The sequence below is a fragment of the Mirounga leonina genome, unplaced genomic scaffold, assembly GCF_011800145.1.
Source record: "Mirounga leonina isolate KUSES-001 unplaced genomic scaffold, KU_Mleo_1.0 Mir_154, whole genome shotgun sequence".
In the NCBI taxonomy this organism is placed as follows: Eukaryota; Metazoa; Chordata; class Mammalia; order Carnivora; family Phocidae; genus Mirounga; species Mirounga leonina.
This window is the reverse complement of record NW_023270389.1, coordinates 41,757,248-41,779,294: the sequence shown is the minus strand read 5'-3', so window position 1 is coordinate 41,779,294 and position 22,047 is coordinate 41,757,248. Positions and strand designations below refer to the sequence as shown.

Genomic DNA, 22,047 nt, shown 5'->3' with positions numbered 1-22,047 from the left:
TAAGATGGACAGTTTCCCCACAGAGGAATCCTACTAACCCTTACCAGACTGATCCACTTTTGTGAGTCAACAGTAGATGTGGGCTGGGAGCATAGTGTTCAGTTTGTGGACTTCACTACAACACATCACCCCTACCCTCAGAAGTACCTGATTTACCATTGCAAATTTCTGATTCAGCCTCTACAGAGACAGGACGTCTTCTGACTTTGGCTGGGGTGGGGGGTTAGGCGGGGCAGATACCTGTCAGAAGTGTTTGGGGGTAAAGATCTAGGATGTTGGGCAAGAGGGCATCTAAGTGTTCCTTATGAGGACTTTTGACCAATCCTCTTGTTTTTAGTGCCACCCATACTTCATCTCTCAGACATACGTGGTACCTTGAATTCCCGAGCCTCTCCAGGACTGTGCAAGCTTCTGAAGGACAATCATTTTGCCTTTTTATTGGCATTCCTCACCAAAGGCAATTAAACCTCAGCTTTCCCACCACTAGATCAGTTACCATTTACTCTCTGCCTTCAAAACTTTTATTGACATATCTCATCTTTGTCATTTCCTCTCTTGTTCTATCACTATGCCCTTCTTAAAATATATTTCCTGTGTTAGAATTACAAGACATAACAAACTTGGTTCAATCTGCTATGCTGAAACAGAAGCACCACCATCTAATTTCCACCTGAAGAACTTATGCTACTCAGAGAAGAAATTAAGTCCAGTTTTGCTTAGAAAAATCTCAGACCCTCTAAAATCGACCCCTGTAATAGCCCCAATTTTATATTTTTCATTTCCCAAAGTAAAGTATCAGCTCTAGATAAGTCAGGTTGCATAACATTCTTTTCCCACTATAATCTGAGTCCCATTTCTTCAATTTTGCTTATGGTATAGTGCTCTCCTTCCTGGAATGTTCACTCACATATATTCTATTTTATCCTATTACATCTTGTACATTCAAGCAAAAGCCCAGTCCTTTATGAAGCCACTCCTGATAACTTCAGACTAAATAGATTTGTTCCTTCCACCAAATGATCTATAGCTTATATTAGTAAGTAAAAGAATTTCCATTCCCTGTTTCAAGTGTGTTGTCCTGTCTACAAAATATGATTTTCTTTTTTTTTTTTTTTTAAGATTTTATTTATTTATTGAGAGAGTGAGAGAGAGAATCCCATGCAGACTCCATGCTGAGCACAGAGCCCGATGCAGGGCTCAATCCCATTACCCCAAGATCATGACCCCAGCTGAAATCAAGAGTGGGACACTTAACCAACTGAGCCACCCAGGTGCCCCACAAAGTACAATTTTCTTAAGAGACTTTGTGTGCTCTTTGCAATGCTTACCATGGCACTGGACACCGAGTACTTGCTGACTGAGGTACACTAATCCAAGCTATAAATATGGGATTTGATGTTCAATAAAGACAGAATAACCTTTGAAGGTAAAGATTACATCTTATTCAACTTTATATCCCTCACAACCAGCACAGTGTTTGACAAAGAAGGTCTATGACTGTTGAATGACTGAATGAAAAGATGGATGGATACATGAACTCTCACTAGATATCATGTTCAATGTTGCACGCGGTTTAAATACTTGTTAACTCCTAAGAAAAATAAACATGATTAGAACAATGTTCAGTACTGTATCCGCAGCTGCTAGAATAGCACTTGGCACATTGGGGCTGCTCAGTAGATGTCTTCTAAAAGAACGTTAGATGAATGAATTGGTCGGTAGTCAGGAGCATTGGTTTACAGTTCAAAGAAGTTAGGAGGAGAGAGGAACGTCTGGCTTACCCGGAGAGCACTCCCAGAACTAGGTTGAGAACAAAGAAGGATCCAATGATGATGAGGGGGATGAAGTACAGCCAGTTCCAGGTGGCTCCTAAGGCATCATTGGTCTGAAAGAAAGAAAAATTGTTCCTTAATGTTCTACCGAAACCATCTGCCAGAAGGAGGTCTCCCTTCCGGAAGCTTCACATCCATAGTGAAACAAGCACAAGGTAATACAATTAACACTGCCTGCTTCATTCCCAATTTGGTGTTACTGTGGGTTAACTCCTATTCCACCATGTAAAGAGGAAAGGACACCGCATGAGCCTCACGCGATATCCTGAGCAGGAATTGTCCAACACCCTCACTTAACAGCTGAGATAACTGAATCCAGAGAGGCCAAGTACTTTTCCAAGATCATGCAACAATTACAGGTTTTATAGTGTTTGGTGATGTCAGTTCCAAGCTTTTGCAGTCTAAATTGGACAAATTCTCAAAAAGTCAGAGGCAAGCTAGGTCTATTGGTCTATTCCATGGATGCTGGCAAGAGCCTTGACAGGGCTGCTTGGGAGACATTAGTGTCCTCCACATCCTGCTCAGCCCTTGATCCTCAGCTCTGGCTTGCTTTCTTCTATCAGAGTCCAATAGTACAGAGCAGGCTCAGGCTTGACCCCAGCAAGGCTCTGGACAGAACAAGGAATCAGTCTGAAGAGCGAGCTCTTCCTCTCTCTCTAATGCTAACACACAGTGAAGTGAAAAGTGCTTGGCAATTCATATTCTGGATTTTTATACTATAAGTGAGATGCAAAGCCCTTGAATGGTGGGGGTTTGAGGGAGGATTAGACCACATGGCTTAGCCAAAGGCAGCAACTCTTGGAACGGTGTCTTATTAGGACCTAGAAACAGTTTGGGAACATTTTGAAAACTCTAACACTTGAGACTCTCAACTAAACTTCACTTTGACTCTCTCTCCCCATAGTATCAACTCCAGATCTTTCTAGATAGTCTCCTTGAATCGCATTTTACGTATGCAGGGCTTTGAAATCCTCCCATTCTCACACCGGCCCCTCACACGCAAACTTTAATACCCATTTGAAACAGTTAAAAGATATTTTATTCTCAGTTCACTGGAGAAACAAGGCCAAAGTCAAATGCCATGCCTAAAATTCACAGGCTAAATTAGTAAAATTAAGATCTGAACTCAGAATATCTATGGCAAAGTGCTCCTTTGTCCCTGTGATTTACCTTTTTCTCCCTCTTGCTACTCAACTTTGCAAACATATTTTGACTCATTGTTCTCATGCTTTCCGTGGACTTCTAGGGCATTCTATCTTTTCTCTCAAAATTACCTAATTTTCTTTCTGCCTCCCATTCAAATATGTCAGTACACAGAATATAGCTTCCCACTGTTCGTGGAAGCTATCACCGTATAGATTTTTCCATTAAAAATAGCTTTTAAGGCAACCTCTTTCACCAAACTTCTGTCTTCGTCTTGTCCCCACACTGTTCAGAGACAGATGACTGCAAATGAAGCAGAATATAAATTAAAAACAAACACCTGCTGAACTGGATGGGGCAAAGGTGGGGATCTGCCGATTTCAGTGTGCATAAGATCTAACTCTTTAGTTCAACCAGGTCTGGTCAGTTAAGTGCAAGCAGGGAAGATGCGGACCAGACCTCAGAGAAAACTGCTCCTGATTATCAGAAAGAAGATGTAGAAAAACTAGACACTGAGGGCCAGCCACAAGGGATTTTAATGAACATAGGAAGCTGTTTTTTCGGAGACAGTTAAGACATGGTCCTTCCTGTAAGCTGAAGGATGGATTACATGACCCTTGTATAAATAGCTCTATCTTTATTCATGATTACAAATGCTACATTTTGTAAAGACTGTAAAGACTCACCAGTGGTGCACCTGACCAACAAGTTTCATCTACTATATGGCTTAGCCAGTGCCCCCCGCCCCCAGCATTCCTTGGCAGCAAGGATCGAGTCTGCTCCCAACACCCAGATCAGGGTTCAGCTGCCAATACACCTGGGTTGGTACCAGCCATGGCAAAGATGAAACATGCTGTTAAGGTGTCTTTGGTCCCAGGAGGGACTGAGCTACAGTTTGAGGATGGCTAGAGCAATTTCAGTTGGGGGATGATTTGCCAGGGAGGCTGTAGAGTGAAGAGCATTTCCCAAATAGTGTTCTTCTCCTTGCTAGGCATCTGTAAGACGTTAATGTGTTCTGTGGAAAATGAGCTTCTGTAACCAAAGGAACTTAGGAAACACAACAGATTATATTTTCCCCTTAGCCTGTGAGAAGACTCATGAAAGAAATATTACTAACTTCAATATCATTTCATATACTGCCTGGATTATGAAACCCACTTTTTTGAAGGAAATCTTTTAACATATGAGGAAATACAGCCTGTGAAATGTAGGGATGAAAGGACTCTCCTCATGGACCGAAAGTCTGGAACACACTCCTCAATTCTTCCAGAAAAAAACAAGGACAGACAGTGTCTCTTTATCCATGTGTTGTGAGAATGCTTTGGCTTTGGTTTAACCCACCTTAAGGCAAGAAACTTAACTGTTCATTTCTATACCTGGTACCTAGTGAAGTGGTTGGCACATGAAGTATTTGTCAACTAACCAATACACGACCACAATTTGAATAAGAGGATTCTCGTGCTTAAAACGTACCCCCCAAAATTGTTCATTCTGATATTCCCCTCAGGCTTTGTCTGAATTGTTCTTTAAGAAAAATTGTCATCCACTATGACATCAGGCCCTGTTTGATGAGAAAAAGAGGAGGAAGGGGAAGAGAAGGAGAAAAAGAAAGGCTAGGACGACACCAGGGCCAGCGGCATTATACCCTGGGGGTCATTACAGATGACTGACGGTATAAAGATTCTTCTGGAGAAGGCAGCTTGACAGCTCCCCGAGATTATTCACAAACCTTTTAAGAGACTTGCCGCACCCTTTCTACACTTCTCTCCTCTCCCTCAGGTTTCCTCCTGGTTACTCCCCTCCCATCTTGCCCCACTAGGAGGCCACACCCTCACCTCACATGCCTGTCAATGGATCAATGACAAATCCAGTAGGACAAGGGGACGTAACTCAGCAGGAAGGGGGCAAAGGACTTCAAATTTCCCTCCTCCAAAATGGCAAGTTTCTTTCTGATGCTAATTAGAACTTCAATCTCCTTCTGATTCATCATTATTAAAAAAGAAGAAAGTAATCAACAACTCTCCAGTGAGCAAGTGCCCAGAAGCCACGTGAGGTGGGAGTCAGAAGGCCAAGGACAAAGTAGCCAGTGCGGCCTCAGAGTTGTGACTGTGTTTTCTCCCGAGAGTCCATGTGTCTGTGTCACAGTGGGAGGGGACAAGCACTAGGGCTGCCAAGGTGAGAAGCAGTTGCTCTCTGCTCCTGTCTCCAAACCCTTCCGCTTCCGTGACTCCAACAAGCCACTTGCCTGGGGCGTCACCACACTCTACCTTCCCTCGCGCATCTTCCTTCAGGAATCGGAGGCAGCCATGCTAAGTACTCTGAGCAAGATGCTGGGGAAGGAGGCCCACAGCCTTCTGAATGTGTTCCACTGGATTCTGGCCCAAGAGTCTCACAGTGGAACCTCCCCTGCCCAGCCTGCTGTGGTGGAGCAGCTAAGGATAAACCAGGCTTCTCTCTTCAGAGAAGGATGCCCGAGCAGCATCTTCATTCCCCACCATTCATGGAACACCTACTCTTTGTCAGCCGTTACAGAAGAGTGTTCTTCTTTGTGGCAATGTCCTCCTAGTGAAGGCAGATTCTCCACCCATTCAACCCAGCCAAGCCAAGCCCCTCGACCAGCAGGCTGGCCGCTCTCTGTCTTTCTCACCTGCTGACTCCCCAAGTGACACACACACACACACACACACACGTACATGTGCATGTGACGGGGGTAATGACAGACAGAGAAAGCAGTCGGGGGTGGCAGCCCACCTGCACAGGGAGTGCCTGGTGGTACCAGTCCTGACACCGTGAAATGTGTTCCTTTGGGAACCTGCCTAATTGGGGGTGGTGAGTGCACCCACTCCCTGCGTAAACAGGCACGCAGGGCAATTATCACATTAATCTCTGGAGGACTGGGGGAAATGGTAGAAGGTGGGGTGGGAGGAACAGGATTGAAGAGAAACATGAGGATGGAGACAGCAAGATGGGGGGGGCGGTTCCCGTGGTTCTCCTGGACTAAAGCTGCAGAAGCAGAGCTAGGCCCTCACTCTTGGAAGCAGGTCTCTATCAAGGTTCCACAGGGCTCTGGAAAAAATGCTGAGGGGCCTCTTCTATGTACATGCCTTTCACAGAGCAAATCTGACCAAGGAGGCTGAATGAGCTGGGGCTGGGAATAAGGAGGATATGGATTCTAGAGTCTTTTCAGGAAAAAAGAGTGTCTGTGGGACACACCTGCTTTCCAGGCTGGAGACAGCATCTGCTGGCAAGCCTGGGCTGGCCTACAGCGAGGTTTCTCAGCCTGGACACTGCTAGCATCTTGGGCTGGATAATTCTTCATGGTGGGCTAACTCCGGATAATGCTATCCTGTGGGGTACATTTGCAGGATCCCTAGGTTCTACCCACTAGATGCCAGTGGCACTCCCCCAGCTGTAACAACCAAAGGTGTTTCTGGAATTGCCAAATGTCCTCAGGGGTAAAAAGTTTCCAGTTGAGAACCACAGGCTGAGACGCTCTGTCCCCAGAGTTTTTTGAAATCACCAACTGATCTCAGGTCAAGACATGGTTGGAAACACCACCTGAGGCTGCCAAAAAGACCAGGCCATTCATCTCAGTAAAAGCATCTGTCCAAGGCCTCCGCTGACCACCCTAGGAAAAAGAAGTTCAGGGAGGGCAAGCATGGGGAAGGAAAGGGACAGAAGCCAAAGACCAACTCCACCAAGTGCCACCTTCCCTAAGGGCAGCATACCAGACATTCCCCGGCTGACGGCCTCCCTTTGCCTCTGCTTCATCCCAGCTCTGGGGCCCACAGCTCCTCTTCCACCCCAAGGGACTTGGAGCTCATGCTGCAGAGCTGAAAGGCCATATTTTGTTCCACACATTTGTGGAGCACGTACTTTGTGACAGTCTCCTAGGTGTTGGGGATAAACAATGAGCAAAACAGCCACAGGCCCTAGTCCTTGTGAATCACAGCATATTTAACCCGCGTTAAATAGATCAGCACACACACACGTGCCCTTGACCTGTGGGCTATGAAAGGGCCATGGTGGGCAGGGATGCGAAGGGGCATCTGATCTGGTCCAGGGGGTCAGGAAAGGATGCGCTGAAGCTTTCGGAGAAAAGAGTCACATGACCGTGGCTGAGACAGCAGAGGCCAGAAAAGCAGGGAAAAGGTTCATTATGAAGGGGAAATAAAAAGGAGAGAAAAGTGAAGATGAAGGAGTGCCATGAAGTGGGGGACACAAGAGAAGAGAAATGAGGGTGGGGAGGCCCTCTCGGAATGAACTCCCACCACCCTGTGAGAGCAGCCCCCGCACTCCTATGCGGGCATTATCGTGAAACATCTATGAATTGTGAGGGCACCCCTTGATGGGTTTTCTGCCAAGTGTACATAATTGTGCGACCAGCAGCCAGATAACCCCAGTGCTTCCCTCCTACCCTATCCCAGGCACCATCTCCCTCTCCTCAAATCTACCATTATCCTGACTTCTATCATCAGCAGTTATGTCGGCCTAATTGGAAAGTCACATTTGAGCATTTCCCTGCAAATGCTGAGCCATCCACACTCCCTCTTTGCTCAGGACTGAGATGTGCTCAGGATTTACATTCAGAATAGCCCTCTCCCACCTGGCCTCCTCCCCTGCTCCCTAACTGGCTCTCACCTGCCTGGATGGGGCAAATCCTGTGTTGCCCCCCATCCCCAGCTGGCTCTCACCTGCCTGGATGGGGCAAATCCTGTGTTGCCCCCCATCCCCAGCTGGCTCTCACCTGCCTGGATGGGGCAAATCCTGTGTTGCCCCCCGCCCCCCCCGCCCCCCCACCCCCCCTGTCAAGTAGCCTCTAGCTGCAGGTGCACCCATGTCCCAGCACCCATGTTGTGTTGGCTGCTAAGGGCTCACACCTGGGCCCTTCTCAGAAGTCTGGCCCGGCCGAGAGACCTGCCTCACCTGGGAGTTTATGCCTGCCCTTGGAGTGGGGGTGACCTATAGGCAATAAGTAACCAATGGAAGGTTATCCATGGCCCGGCCCCTTTTCCTCTGGGTGGGACCACCGCTGGGTGGCAATTCACATTCTGGAGCTGCCTCTGTTGAAACCACAGCTCTTAATATTTTCCCCCCTAACCTATCCTGCTTCCCTTATATCCTTACAGTTTTCTCTGGAAAGCAGTCCCTCGATAATAAATCACTGCCACAAGAATCTGTCCCAACGTCTCTTTACAGGGAATCTGACTTAAGGCATTATATCCCTTTCTCATCAGGGTTTTGACCAACCTTACAAAGTGGCAACATCCCAGCCCTGAGTCACAGAGTTGGCTATTTCTAAGGGCAGAGCCACGTACACCCCTCTGACCATGCTCACATTTTAGGAAAAGGACACAAGGTACAGCCTCCCCTACAACCCCTGAGCAACCAAAAGCATATGGATTATCCAACCTGGTTCCCTGCATACCAGGAATTCCATCCCTGGTCTTGGAAGAATTTGAGAACGTGCGATCCAACCCTTCCTTTGGTAGAAGAGGAAGCTGAAGCCCAAACCAGCAAAGTGACCTGGAGTCACAATGTAGAACCATAAATGGTCACCTGCTTCAGAACGCTAGACTCTCCAGATCTCATTTACCGCCAGGTCTTTTAAAAGCAATCCTATCCATACCATTACCACTTTCCAGGGGAGAACAAAAATAAATGGGAATGCTGACACTAGGACCTGGCAGCCAGAAAGGAAGAGTGGTCTTCCCCGCCCTGCCCAGGCAAGAAAGAAGGATGGCGGAGCAGGTGGAAAGAGTGAGACCAGAGAGCTCCCAGTAAAACACAACCACCTGAGGCCCCCCGGCAAGAAGGGTGAGCCTGTCAGTCCTGAAGGCAAAGCATTTTATTATGTCTCTGCTCCCTGAGCATATTTAGCCAACATTGCAAGTCTCCCCACACAAACAAGCTCCAAGGGCATCATCTGGCATAGCAAGGGGCCCGTGATAAACAGTCAAGACTCGGCACACATTCTGGTTGTTCCAAGCCCCCGGACTGCATGGCCAGCAGCCACTTTCTCAGGGACGGCCACCGAGGATGCAGCAGTCCCTGAGTCCAGATGCAGAAGCACCTCAAGGAGTAACTGCTTATTGGACATTTCACCACCTATTCCTCCCCTTCTCTTACTAGTGGGAAAACAGCAGAACCAGTTCGGCAAAGCAAGCTAGGAAGGAACAGCACCCCCAGCCTAGTCCCGAGGCAGGAGAAGGATGCCCATGAGACTGGGGTCAGGAGCTGCATGTCGGGAGCTCTGTTCAGCATCACGGGCCAAGTACTGCCCCATCCTGGCCGTGGGTGCTGATCCCCAAAGGCACTGGGCAGACAGGCATTGATGGGTCAGTAAACATCCATCCATGCACCTCAGAAGAGGACTCACGTAAATACCATCAAACGGAGAGAGGGTAAGTGGTGCCACGTCAGACCGGGAAGGCAGACATGACTGTGTGTCCATATAAGCCAGGGCCTTACAACCCACATGGCTCAGGGCCCTGCGATCCTTACAATCTCTCTGGTTAAATCCTAATAATTCCAACATCCCTGTTATGTGATGTTTATCCTGTCCCCTCCCTCTCTGAGCTCTGGCCCAGGAGCCTACCGTGGAGAGAACAGGTCATTTAAAGAAGGTCTTCTTGCATCTGCCAAAGCTGGGGCTGGATTACCTGGGGCTCAATATTCTCTCCTCTCTAGTTTTGCATACATTTGAACATTTCTATAATAAAAGGTTTTAAGTTTTCCCCAAATAAAATTGAGCAGTTTATTTAAATAGTTCAGGGTCATGAACACATTTTAACAGAAAATCCTGTTTTGTCAAAATAGTGAAAAATGTTAACAGTGATGGTAATGGGAGGGGTAGAAATTAGACATTTTTAAACAATCTTTTTATACTTTTCTGTACTTTGAAACTTCTCCTGCAGTGACTTTTGTTTGTTTTTAACAATGAGAGAAAACAAACACTATTGGGGAAAAAAAGAGGGAGGAAGAGGGAGAGACAGAGAGGTCCTCCTGCCCTGCAACCCAAGGTGCTAGGCAGCAGACATTTTCAGAGCCTCTGAAAAGCCAGGACAGAGGCAGTTGACCCTCTACTAAGCCATTCAGCTTTGCTTTGCTCTGGGAAAATGTGAGTGTGTTGTTCTGACAGCACCGTGTGCAGGCTGGCCAAAGTAGGTGACTGAAAGAGGAAATTAAAGAGGATGCATCCTATGATGATTAGCTAAAACCCATCACCCCTTCACCCATTCTACAGGGCTTGCTGATGGGAGACTTGATGTACTTTTTCAAGAAATTCAGGAATCAGAGAACAAAAGAGGAGAGAGTCTCAGGGAGCCTGGGTGGCTCAGTCAGTCAAGCATCTGCCTTCAGCTCAGGTCACGATCCCAGGGTCCTGGGATCGAGCCCCACACATGGGCTCCTTACTCAGCAGGGAGCCTACTTCTCCCTCTCCCTCTGACTCTCTCTCCGCTCATACTCTCTGTCTCTAATAAATAAAATATTAAAAAAAGAGAGAGAGAGAGTCTTAGAAGACTGTTCCTTTAAGGTTCAGGGACAAAGGGTACATGAGGCTTGATAGACCCTGTACACTGGGGGAGCTTTGTGGAGTGTCCATTGTATTCCAGAAAGACTGTGCTGATAATACCAGGAAAACAGGTCTTCCACCAGTCCCTAGCTGGTTCTCTCTATCCTATGGTCCTCAGGGATCAGTCCTTCTAGTTATCATTTATTACTTTTCCATTGGTCCCCTGTCCCCTCCAGCTAACCAATCACTACTTTCCATTCAGTGTAAGTCCTCAAGCCTTTATCATCTTGCAGATTAGATAGAAGGAATCACAGCATCTTGCACAAACCCCTCATTTCACAGGTGAAGAACTGAGGATCAAAAGCCAGGCGACTGCTGAAAGATATTCACTAGTTCACTATAGAAGCAGAACTGGGATGCAGGACTTAGGAGCCCCAGTTCACTCTGCACAGCACTTCTGTACTGCTCAGTTCCGTACTAAAACTATGTATCCGTGGCCGGTTCCCTCTAGTTATTTTGTTTGTAATTAGTCTAGCCTCACAATCTCATTTGGAAGCTACATCAGGTTGAAGGCTCTTTTGATGCTGACTCTCACTCCCTCTGAACCTTAAGAGCATGGAGCTCAGACCTGTGAATACTCTTATTGGATTTAATGAAGAAAGGACTGAGATCAGAAGTATCTTGGAAGGCTCCCTGGGGCTGTACCTTACCTGGACTCAAAGTAGGAGGAGGATTTAGATTGGCCAATCAATGGAGGAAGAGAGTCCAAGGAGAAAGAAATGGGCAGAAATGAGGAGACCACAAAGAGCTGTTCTTGGCAGTAGTTAGGAAGGCAAGACAAGGAAGAGCAGGTCATGGAGGACCCTGAGTGGTGGCCTCAGTGTTTATTTGGATTTGCTCACTGCCTACAAGCTCTTCTTTCTTCCCTCTCCTGTCCCCTCCCTCTGCCAAACCATGAGTTTCTCATACTTGAAAACACTGCTCAGCCTCTATAAGGCTTCCCCTAAGCACATCACTCTACTTCACTCCAGAAATCCCCCAGCACTTAGGCAACCCAGAGTAGCATGTTCATTCAACACCTTTGAGTGTGTACTCTGCACAAGATGAGTAAGAACGGAAAACAGTCAAGAGCCTTGGTATCTTAACAGAGGCTAAGTCATGAGTAGAAATACCTACTATAGAAAAGAGAACATTAAGTGCTGCACTTGAGTTTTTATTTGTACTTATTTACAGATTTTTTTATATATATATTCTGTTTCTTTCCCATATTGGTCCTACTTTCCCATTAGGGTTAAATGTTTCTCAAAAACAGAACTGTATCTTTAATTTCTCTGTTCACTCTGCTAAAGCCTAGACTATTCTTCTTCAAACAAGAGATTCTCAATAGGGCGCCTGGGTGGCTCAGTCGTTAAGCGTCTGCCTTCGGCTCAGGTCATGATTCCAGGGTCCTGGGATCGAGCCCCGCATCGGGCTCCCTGCTCGGCAAGAAGCCTGCTTCTCCCTCTCCCATTCCCCCTGCTTGTGTTACTGCTCTCGCTATCTCTCTCTCTGTTAAATAAATAAATAAAATTAAAAAAAAAAAAAAAGATTCTCAATAATGCCGTTGGCTAATGGGAGACTATACCACCATTAGACTTCTGCTTCACAGGCCTACAGGAGTTTCCTTCTCTGGAAATAAATACATCCCCTGTAAAATGGCATCTCTGTTGATATACAGCAAGTGTACCTCACTAACAAATATTTAGCACAGCACATAAGAGGAGACACTCGAGAAAAAAGTTTCAAATAATCATTTTTCTTGGCTTTCAGTCTTCCCTCCACAATGGTTTCTGAGCAGATGAATTAATTTATTACTGAACATCCCTATGTTAATTAATGATTGTGCATCACACACTAGGCAAGGCTGGTAAGCCCAGTTGGTTCCCTGAAGAAGCCTCGGGCCAGTTCCATTTATTTTGTGGCCGCAGGAAGCACTCTTACTCCCTAGTAACAACAGCGTGAAAGCAAGAAACCACGCCTTGCAAGTCTTTGCATCTTCAGAATCCAAGACATATCTCTGGAAAACACACTCAATAAATTTTCATTGGTGGTGATAATGAAATACTCAGTCCTATGTGCCTATTTACCACCTGAGGTCCTGTCCTGAGAGTGCATGCGTGAGGGTCCCCACTCTGGTCCTAAGGGATTAGAGTTTCTCAAAGCACACTGGGCTACAGATGTACTCAAGGTATTACTCTATTCACCTGTCAGAGGCTCCAGGTTGGTCACCTCCACTTGTAAGCAGCTTCATCCATTTACCCCAGTGTTATACAAATATTATTTTCTATGTGTGCCATGATGTGAAAAAAAAAAAAAAAAAGGGAATAACTTTGCAAGATTACCATCTGTTAGGGACACTGAGGAGGGAATTCCTCACTTGAGTAGGTGCCTACATCAGACAACAGATGTGAGAGCCCTTCCCACTCAGACCATATTCTTCACTTTGTTTCTCCTCTCTCTCATGGACTCTCATTTTCGGGTTCCAAGTCTACCACTCCCCCAAACCTTTGTCTTTTCTCATCTCTTGATTTTCTACTGTCTGGTTCATTCTGCTGCTAGAAATTCTTCTTGTTCTTCCCCTTTCCCCTAAGATGCCCAAAGTTCATTGCAATTGAGCATTCCCGTTGGTTTGGGGGTATAATAAGGTTGAAACAGAACACAGACAATAAAACAATAATGTTTATTGCTTCCCCAATCTAGGAGTCACTGAAAAGAATCGTTTTTTGCTTTTACCATTCTTTCCAGAACTTTCTTTGTACTATGAATGTACTATGATTAATGAGGATAGGTGACTAATGTAAGAATGTATATAAGCTATTGAATGGCAGCTCCAACATGGACCCAGTGAGACCTATTTCTGGAAATATGAAGAGGACCTGATTAAAATATCTTTACCTAAATATTTTCCTGTGACTTACATCCTAAGACTCCAGTGTAACTGAGAAGGAAAAAGAATCATAGCTTCCACTTTTTATTCCACTTCCTACTCTATGCTGGATACTGAGCCAGGTACATAAAATACATTAATCTTCACAACCATGTGCAAGACAGGTGCAATTTGAAGTTTATATAAGTACAACAGCAACAAAATTTTAGGTTTATGTAAGTACAACAGCAACAAAATCCAAACTTAGAAAGGCTAAGGGGACTTGCCGAAGCTCCCACAGTCAGTATATTGTAGAACCAACATCTAAACCCTTGTTTGGCCTCTTCTTAAAATATGACATTGTGTTGCTTCTTGCATTGGGGGTGGGGGATAGAAATAACAATGTTGTTATAACCTGGAACATACCTGAGAACAGAGTTATGAAGGCAGGTATTTACAACAGCAATGCCAGCAGAGGAAATCGTTTCTAACCAATTGCATATCTTAATCCCACCCAAATGTTACATTGTTTCAACTCCTTTGATGTGTTAACCTTAACTTAGGGGTTTCTTTGGGGCCATGGACATTTGATAAGGTTGGAAGACCTTATCTTCCAGCTAGTTCCCTGGCTAGTAGGGTGACAGCTACTCTGTGGCCAGGGTGACCTCATAAAGTGGGACAAGTGGCCCCCAGCCACACAGTTGGCCTTAGTCTTCAGAGCAGGGGAAAGGTGTTCTTTCCTACCTACCTATCTTACTGTCTCTCCTCTGCTTAAAAACCTCCGATGGCCACCCTCGCCAAATCCCCTCCCAAGACTGATTCCAGCCTAACCTCTCCAGCTCACCTCAAAGCTGCTGCCCTTCCCTAGACCAGGTCACATGACCAGACCCTGCTTCTTGCAATTCCCTCATATTTCATGTTCTTTCATATCTCCATGCTTTTGCTCATGTTCTCTCCAGTGCTTAGAAAACCCTCTCCACTTTTTCTACCTGGAAGGCCTCTGCACATACCCTGGTTAAGTGCTACCCATGCCAGGGAAACCTTCCCAGAGTCATTCACGCTCATCACTCCCTGCACTTAATGCTGTCATACCACCTAACTTTGTGTGGTAATCAGTGCTTGCTTATATGTCATTCTCCTCTGCAAGGCTTGACACCCCTTAAGAACAAGGAACAGGTCTTATTTGTCTAGGTATCTGTCCCAGAACACAAAATAGCTCTCAGCAGGTGCTCAGCAAGTGTTTGTTGAGTGAATAAATAAAGGAATAAGTTAATAAACTGAATGCTCTGATTAAATCTAAGGCAAGCAGAAGGGAGACAACAAAAGGTGAGGAGAAAAAAAAAATTCTCAAAGAGTTAATGAAATGCCTAGAAGTCTTTTTCATTACTAAGAGGGCAGAGTTAGTAGATAATTTCAGGGGGGTTATCCGGGATTATCACTTAATAAGCCCTTCCCAGGTGTATCTCCCAGGAAAGACTTCATCCTCTAATCCTCTCTGGAAGAAGAAAGGCTGTACCACTCTTATTTTTGATGAGCTCAGGAAAGGATTAAAACAAAACTGCTAAGATTCTGCCTTCCCCATCCAGCTACAGTTTCAGCTGTAAACTTAGGTCTGAGGGAGGTAGAAAATTCAGACTGGACACTCAGCATGAATGTGGACTACAGTCCCTCCCTGGAGGGCCACAAAGATTAAGGGAACACTCCCTGATCTTGGACTAAGTACAGAGAACCACATCCCTCAGGGCTGGGGAGGGTATCTAAGAGGGGAGAGGACTGTACCTCAGGGGAAGCAATAGAAAACACTGCCTCTTTGGAGGGCAACACCCAGTTAATGTGGTCAGCACCAGCCACATGGCATTTGGGCCTGAAGATGATGGGGTATCGATAAAGCATCTCTCAGGGAAGGTGAACCTGGCCTTCTCAATGGCAAAGCTAAAAAACTCTAAATCCCGGCCTGAGAGCTCTTTCCTCTTAAACTTTGTGGGGTAGAGATGTTCTCTCTGCTGGGAATGCTTTTAAGCCTCAATCCTGACAATTCCCCCTCATCATCGCAGGAAGGGAGGAAGGGAGGAAGGGAGGAAGGGAGGAAGGGAGGAAGGGAGGACGGGAGGACGGGAGGACGGGAGGACGGGAGGACGGGAGGCACTTTGGTCAAAATCCTGGCCATCCTTCAAGGACTTTCTTATGCCCCATCTGGGTGAAGAGATTCCCTGACTGCTCAGCTAGGGCTGCTGACCCTGGCTGGTGCCCCAAAGGCTTCCCAGGCTTGCTCAGAGATCTTGCAATCCCCACATTCAGACCTACCCACAAATCATTCTCTTGGCTAAATCCTGGTGATTTATTTAGTTTGGAGGGTACAAATTTCTCTAGGCAGATTGTCTGATGTTCAGCATGAGGTTAAAAAATATGGATAATAAGAGGCAACATTTTATTGGAGAACTTACTATGTTCATTTTGCCCACATTGGCACCTTAAATCTTCTCAATCTTTCAAAGCAGATACTAGTATGATAGCTTTTTTCTCTGGTGAGGAAACTGAAGCACAGAGTGGTTGAGTAACCTGTCGGAGGTTGCACAGAGTAAGTGACCAGGCTACAGCTAGCAGTCTGACCCCAGAAGTTTTCATCAATACATTCTGTACTTGGTACAGTAACTGAAAGAGTAAATACTCCACAAACATTAGATTCTATTTAAATAGGTTAATCTTAGCTCCCCTTAACCCTTGGAAAAGAGCAAAAGAAAAAAAGCATGAATCACTTTATATGAATGAATCAATTTGTATTCATCTCACCTAAATATTTTACTTCCCTGTGTAAGATTAGTGCCTACTTCTAAACGTTTTTCATTATTTGCAGGTTATTATAATATTTTTCACACCATATAATAATTATTTACTTGTCTGTCCCCTGTACAAATCTGTGAACTCTTGGGAGGACAAGGTTTTGTGTTTCTTTGTATGGAGAGTAACTGCCACAGTTCCCTGAGTAGGTAGGTGCTCAATAAACATGTTGTATGAATGGATGAATGAGCTAATCAAATCATCTAGAACCAAAACACAATGGAATATTCCAACCATAACTAGTTCAACACAGGCAAACATAGTCTAGAACAGTGGTTCTCAAAGGGCTCCACAGCATCAGCATTTTGGGGGGCCTTATTGGAAATGCACATTCTTGGGTCCCAACAAGGACCTTCAGATCAGAACTCTGGGGATGAAGCTTAACATTCAGCAAATGTGTTCTAACACGTTCTTCAGGGGATGCCTGCTAAAGTTTGAGAAAAACTGGTCTAGGGAAATTAAAAAAAAAAAAAAGTCTGCTATATGTAGCCTCAGTGGCTATGCGGATGTATCCAGGAGCAAAAAGAAGAGAAGTCTGAGGAAGGAGAAGCCTGAGGTTGAGTGGGGAGGAAGAAAGATGACAGAAGAATGTGGGGAGAGATGGAGAGGGAGGAGAAAGGCAGTGGGTGAGAAGGAGAGACTGATTCACCTTGAAATCTCCTGGGAATGAAATGGGTTCATTATCTCAGCTGGGTGCTACCATAGCAACAGGTACAGTGTCTCTCCCCCTACACCCCCCAACCCCAGGATGGCCAGGCATTAGACACACTACGCTGAGGCTGGAGCCCTGCAAAAGGATCCAAGCTTGAGTTGGAAAGACCTAGTGAGGGGAAAGCTTAGGGAAAAAGCACCACATATCGGCTCTGGTTCCCAGCTGAGCTCCTGCAAAAACTACTTCTTTGTAAGGGCAGAAGACACAGCAAGGGAGAGGCACTTGGGTTTGCTCTAGGCTCACACCCTAACACAGCCTGGCCTGGGTGGATGGCTCAGCTGCTCTGTGAGACACTGAGAAAAGAAGAGAGACTTGAGAGGAAGGGAGCCCACCTAGCTGCAGGGCTGGAAGCAGAGGAGGGCAATGAAGCAGGGCTAAGATACTAGGGAAGGATTAGTCCAGAAGCCAGGAGAGGAGACCAAACGGGGAAGGGGCATACCAGCAGAACTCACAGGAAGATTCCAGGCCAGAGACTCTGGTGGGAGAACAGAGGGATAATGAGGAATAGAAGGCTCACAAGATCGTCCCAGTCCTTTGCTTGGAATGGCTGGAGCTTCCAGGGCACCCACAAGACAAACATACATCAAACCGTCTTCCCTAATAAAGGCAAGATGGGGGCTGCACAAAGAGGACATTGAGATAAGCCAAATGCACAATGCTCCACACATTTGATGGAAATAACTTAGTAAAAGGGAGTTTACAGCCAATTAGACATTAAAAGTAAGATATAATTGCTGTTGCTATGTTTGTTTCCATGAACTCTGTTATGATTAGACTAAGAGGCTAGTGTTAGAATTCTGAGCAAACTGCATGGAAGACTTGGTATCACTTTCTCTCTGAGAGAAGAAAGCAAATGTGGAAAAGATAAACCAATAAACCACTGTTATGTTCAAAGACTGCCCTCAGAAAAATCCTTGTGTAGCCTTGAACCCCTTTTCAGGGGCAGGGAGGATGGAGAAGAATGTGCTGAGAGATTTCTTATATCTGATTTCTTTTAATCCTCATCATGACCCAATGAAGTGGTCATTATTACCCCCATTTTATGAATGACAAAACTGAACTCATGACAAGTAGTAAAACAAGGAGTCCGGATTCAAATCCATGTCTGCCTGACTTCAAAAGCCGTGCTCACTTGTCCACAATAAGGGACATGATTCTGTCTACAGTAAAGGAGAGGGGAGAGAACTGGTGGTCCATACATTACCCAAGGGCTGTGAGGTCTATTCCAGCCAAAACTGGCTGTCCTTCACTGGGCAGCTTACCTCTGTGAGACACCATAGGACAAGGAGAAAACACTGGCCCTCATCTCTTATTAGTTGTGTGACAATGGGCAAATCATTTAAACTCTCAGTGCCTCAATTTCTCAGTTTGTATAATGGGGATGATAATCCCTATCGTGGAACAGTGCAGTGGGATGGTTAACAATCCATCATGATATTAGCTGTGCAATCTTAGGTAAGTTACTTTTCTGCCCATCATTGGCCTACCTTTATCTGTATGGATTGGAAATCATGTAGCTAAAACTTCCTGCTCAAGGTCAGGTAGGCAGAGAGCATTCTGCAGGTGGATACTAGGTGTTCTAGTCAGTTTTCTTCCCCAGAGGGGACACGCTCCGGTCCCCCTGCTGCTGGTAACATTTGCCTCTGACCGCTCACAGCTGTGTCCCGCACTGGGAACTGTCCTTGTACCACACACCGAGCAAGCTCTGCTGGTTTGGGTCAGTCCCTCCTCTGTCCAGCTTCGGCCTCCTGGCGTCCCCCAAGGTACATTCAATTAACACTATGCCTGCAATCCTCCAGTGCAGAACTGACTTCCAGGGATCTCAATCTAAGAGAATATCTAGATCTCAGAGAGCACTCAATAAAGAGTCTTTGATAACAGTAATCATGACAGTCTTCAAACTCAAAGGACTATGACACTGTATATGCAACTCCTGGCAGCTTTATAAAATTCTGGCTGGATGGTATGTTCATTGAGGAAGAAGGACTGTGTCTTGAAGGTCTTCACCTTTCCTCCAAGCACCGTGAAAACAGCAGGTCCTCTGGAAACATGCTGACACTGCATCAGCTCATTCAGTACAAGGTGACTCTGGTTCAGTCTAAAGTCCTTGGGGCCACACTAGGGTGAACTCTCCCTCAGGACTCCCAGGCAGACTTGCTATTACTTATATCTGTCTCCTGCTTCATGCACAGACTCTGAGATCCCCCTGAGATACTGAGTTTTAGTGGGGCCTTGAGATCCACTGAACTGTATTCCTATCAACACATGAAACCTGAGCTGTGTATGTGTGAGTATACACACACACATACACATACACACACAATCTCTGTGGGCTTGTGGAGTCAGACAGGGGGTGGTCTGGGAAAGGCTGTATGGGTCCCGTGTTTCCCCTAGGGGCCCAGCCAGGGCCACCATGAATCAGAAAAAGTGAGCAAATGGAAGGCTCCTCAATTCTCTCCTTTCAGCTTGCAAGGAGCGGGAATAAAGTGGGTGTTTTAATAGGCGAGTTTTTGGCATGGTCTCTTGAAGCCGAGGACCCAGCTTCTCCCTCTTCTCACCTGCTCCAGGGTTCACTTCCCTCTGAGGAGCATCACCCAGCTGGCGGCCTGGCAGGAGTTCCTGGGCTGAAAGGTCCATCCCCACCATCCTCATCTAGCCTACTCCATCAGGCCCCTGCCTCTGGGAATATGGCCCCAGGCATGCCCCAGAATCCTCCAACACTTCAGGCATGTGTCGGCTTACGGAGCACCAACTATGCCCAAAGCACTGTACTGGAGGGAGCAAATGTCTAGAGAAAATTCTTGACCTCGGGCAGCCTACCATCCTCAGGGAGAATGAAAAGCGCAATGATTGAAGGCATGAGAAAGGATATACCCCAAAAAGACATTCAGAGATGGGAAGATAGGTTCTGAGGGCCTGAGCGGTCCTATAAAACTTTCCCAAAAGAAAAGTCATCCCGAAACCTGAAATATTCAAGCTCCTTGCAGAGAAGTCCATCCGCAGCCCGAGGCCTCCCATGTCAGCCTAGACTCATTAGCGCCCAGCCGAGCTGTAGGACTGCCATCACTACCTAATTAACTGAGGACTGCGCACCCAGGGGGGCACCCTGCCACCATGGGCACAGAGCCTGTGAAAATGCCCCTATTGTGCAGTGTTAGGCTCAGTTGGTTTGTTCTTGGAGAGTAGGCCTCCAAGGAGCAACCCCCAGCTGAGGGTGACAAAAACTAAGCTCCTTCCAGTCAGGCCTTCCAGCTACCCGAGGGCAATTCCAGCAGGCGCTGGCCTCGGGCCTGGGAAGGATTAGGTCAGAGTTAGAAACAAAGAGCACTGCCCCCGGGGAGGTGTGCATGGCTCAAAGCCAGTATGTGGAAAGCCAAGCACATAGTAGGCAATCTTCCTACCTACCGATCAACACAGAGAGATAAATCTATATATACACACATATTCGTTTACATATTTATTAAAATTATAACTAAAATGGCTCCGCACTCAGCGGGGAGTCTGCTTAAGACTCTCTCTCCCTCTGCCCCTCTCCCCCACTCTTTCTCTAATAAATAAATAAATCTTTTAAAAAAATAAAATAATCTGCCTCTGCCCCCCCTCAAAAAAAATCTTTTAAAATTATAACTAAAGTAAGAAATTGATGAATGGATGAATGAATACATGCAGAGAAAGCTAAAACAGGTGTGGTGGGTGGGGTCAATTGCACTGCTTTGTTCTATGGGATGGTGAGGCAGGGAGTTCACCTTCCTTGGCATCTGTTTTCTAGCTGGTTTGGACAAGAGTAGCAACAAAGGTGTCCTAATCAGTTCTCAATTTTTATGTACTTATTTCAGTTTTATTACCTGTGACATTTTAAACTGCAAAAGCAATGTGTATGAGGAATAACTGATAGTCAAACCCTACAAAAATGTGTAAAGAAAAAGTTTAGTTTCCCCTCACCTCCATTCTCATCCTGCTGTGTTTACACAAGTGTTTACAGTCTGATGTGGATACTTCCCCCACCTACCTCCATCCATGCACATTCAAACTTACATATAGTGTTTCGCTATTTTTTTAAATGGAACCATACTATACATGTTACTCTGTAGCTTGCTTTTCTTATTTAAAACACATTAGGAATGTCCCTCCAGGACAAACACATAGATCAAATTCATTGAAATATACACATACACACACACCACACAGGCATGCACATACACAGAACCAAAGCAATGCAATGTTCTTCTACTGATCTCACTATTGATGTTTGTTTGCTTTTGGTTTGGTACTGTAAAAGAAGACTGAAATACTCTCCCTTACATATTATATCCGTATCAACCAGCCTTTTTATTTCAATAGGTGGATGTCTCAACAATGGGCTGACCGAGTCAAAGAGAATACTTGTTTTCGGTATTAATTCCCCCAAAGGTTGTAGTAATACCAGAAGCCACCAAATCCACCAGAAATTCATGAATGCCTTTTACTCCACATGCTCACAGGTACTGGATGTTACGACACTTAAAATAAATAGGTCCTATTTAATTTGCATTTTTCTGAAATTAGCATCACTTCAGGTATTTATTACCATACAAATTTCCTTTCCTTTGAGTTGCTTGTTCATATGCTTTGCTGTTTTTCCTAGGTAGTCGTCCTTTTCTTATGAATTTGTTGAGGCTCTTTGTATATCAGTTATATTAGAAGCGTGTTTGGGACACCTGAGTGGCTCAATCGGTTGATTATCCAACTCTTGGTTTCGGCTTAGGTCATGATCTCGGATCGACCCCCGGGTCAGGCTCCACGCTCAATGCGGGAGTCCGCTTGAGGATTCTCTCCCTCTGCCCCTCCCCCCACTCCTGCACGCACACACACACTCTCTCTCTAAAATAAATCTTTAAAAAAAAGAAGCTTGTTTTTTGTGTCATTTTTCTTAGTCTATCAAATGTCTTGACATTACTTATGGTGGATGTCCTCTGCCACTGAAAAAATTATAATTTCTACATAATCATTTCTTAAAGTTGCTGAATCAAAATTAGCATTCCTACTGGAAATTAAAAGATTCACATTCTTTGCCCTCTCAATTTTATTTGGGGGTGCTCTGCTTCATGAATATTAACATTTT

At 45.6% G+C, this 22,047-nt stretch overlaps 1 protein-coding gene across 3 annotated transcripts in view; it reads right to left on the bottom strand.

Moving 5' to 3' along the window:
• The window catches only part of CACNA1E (calcium voltage-gated channel subunit alpha1 E), a 311,080-nt gene that overhangs the window by 136,760 nt on the left and 152,273 nt on the right, over positions 1-22,047 (bottom strand). For all 3 annotated transcript variants that reach the window (XM_035010572.1, XM_035010573.1, XM_035010574.1), the window contains exon 7: positions 1,782-1,885. In XM_035010572.1, coding sequence (XP_034866463.1) covers positions 1,782-1,885 — 104 coding nt within the window. The remainder of the gene's footprint in view (positions 1-1,781; positions 1,886-22,047) is intronic.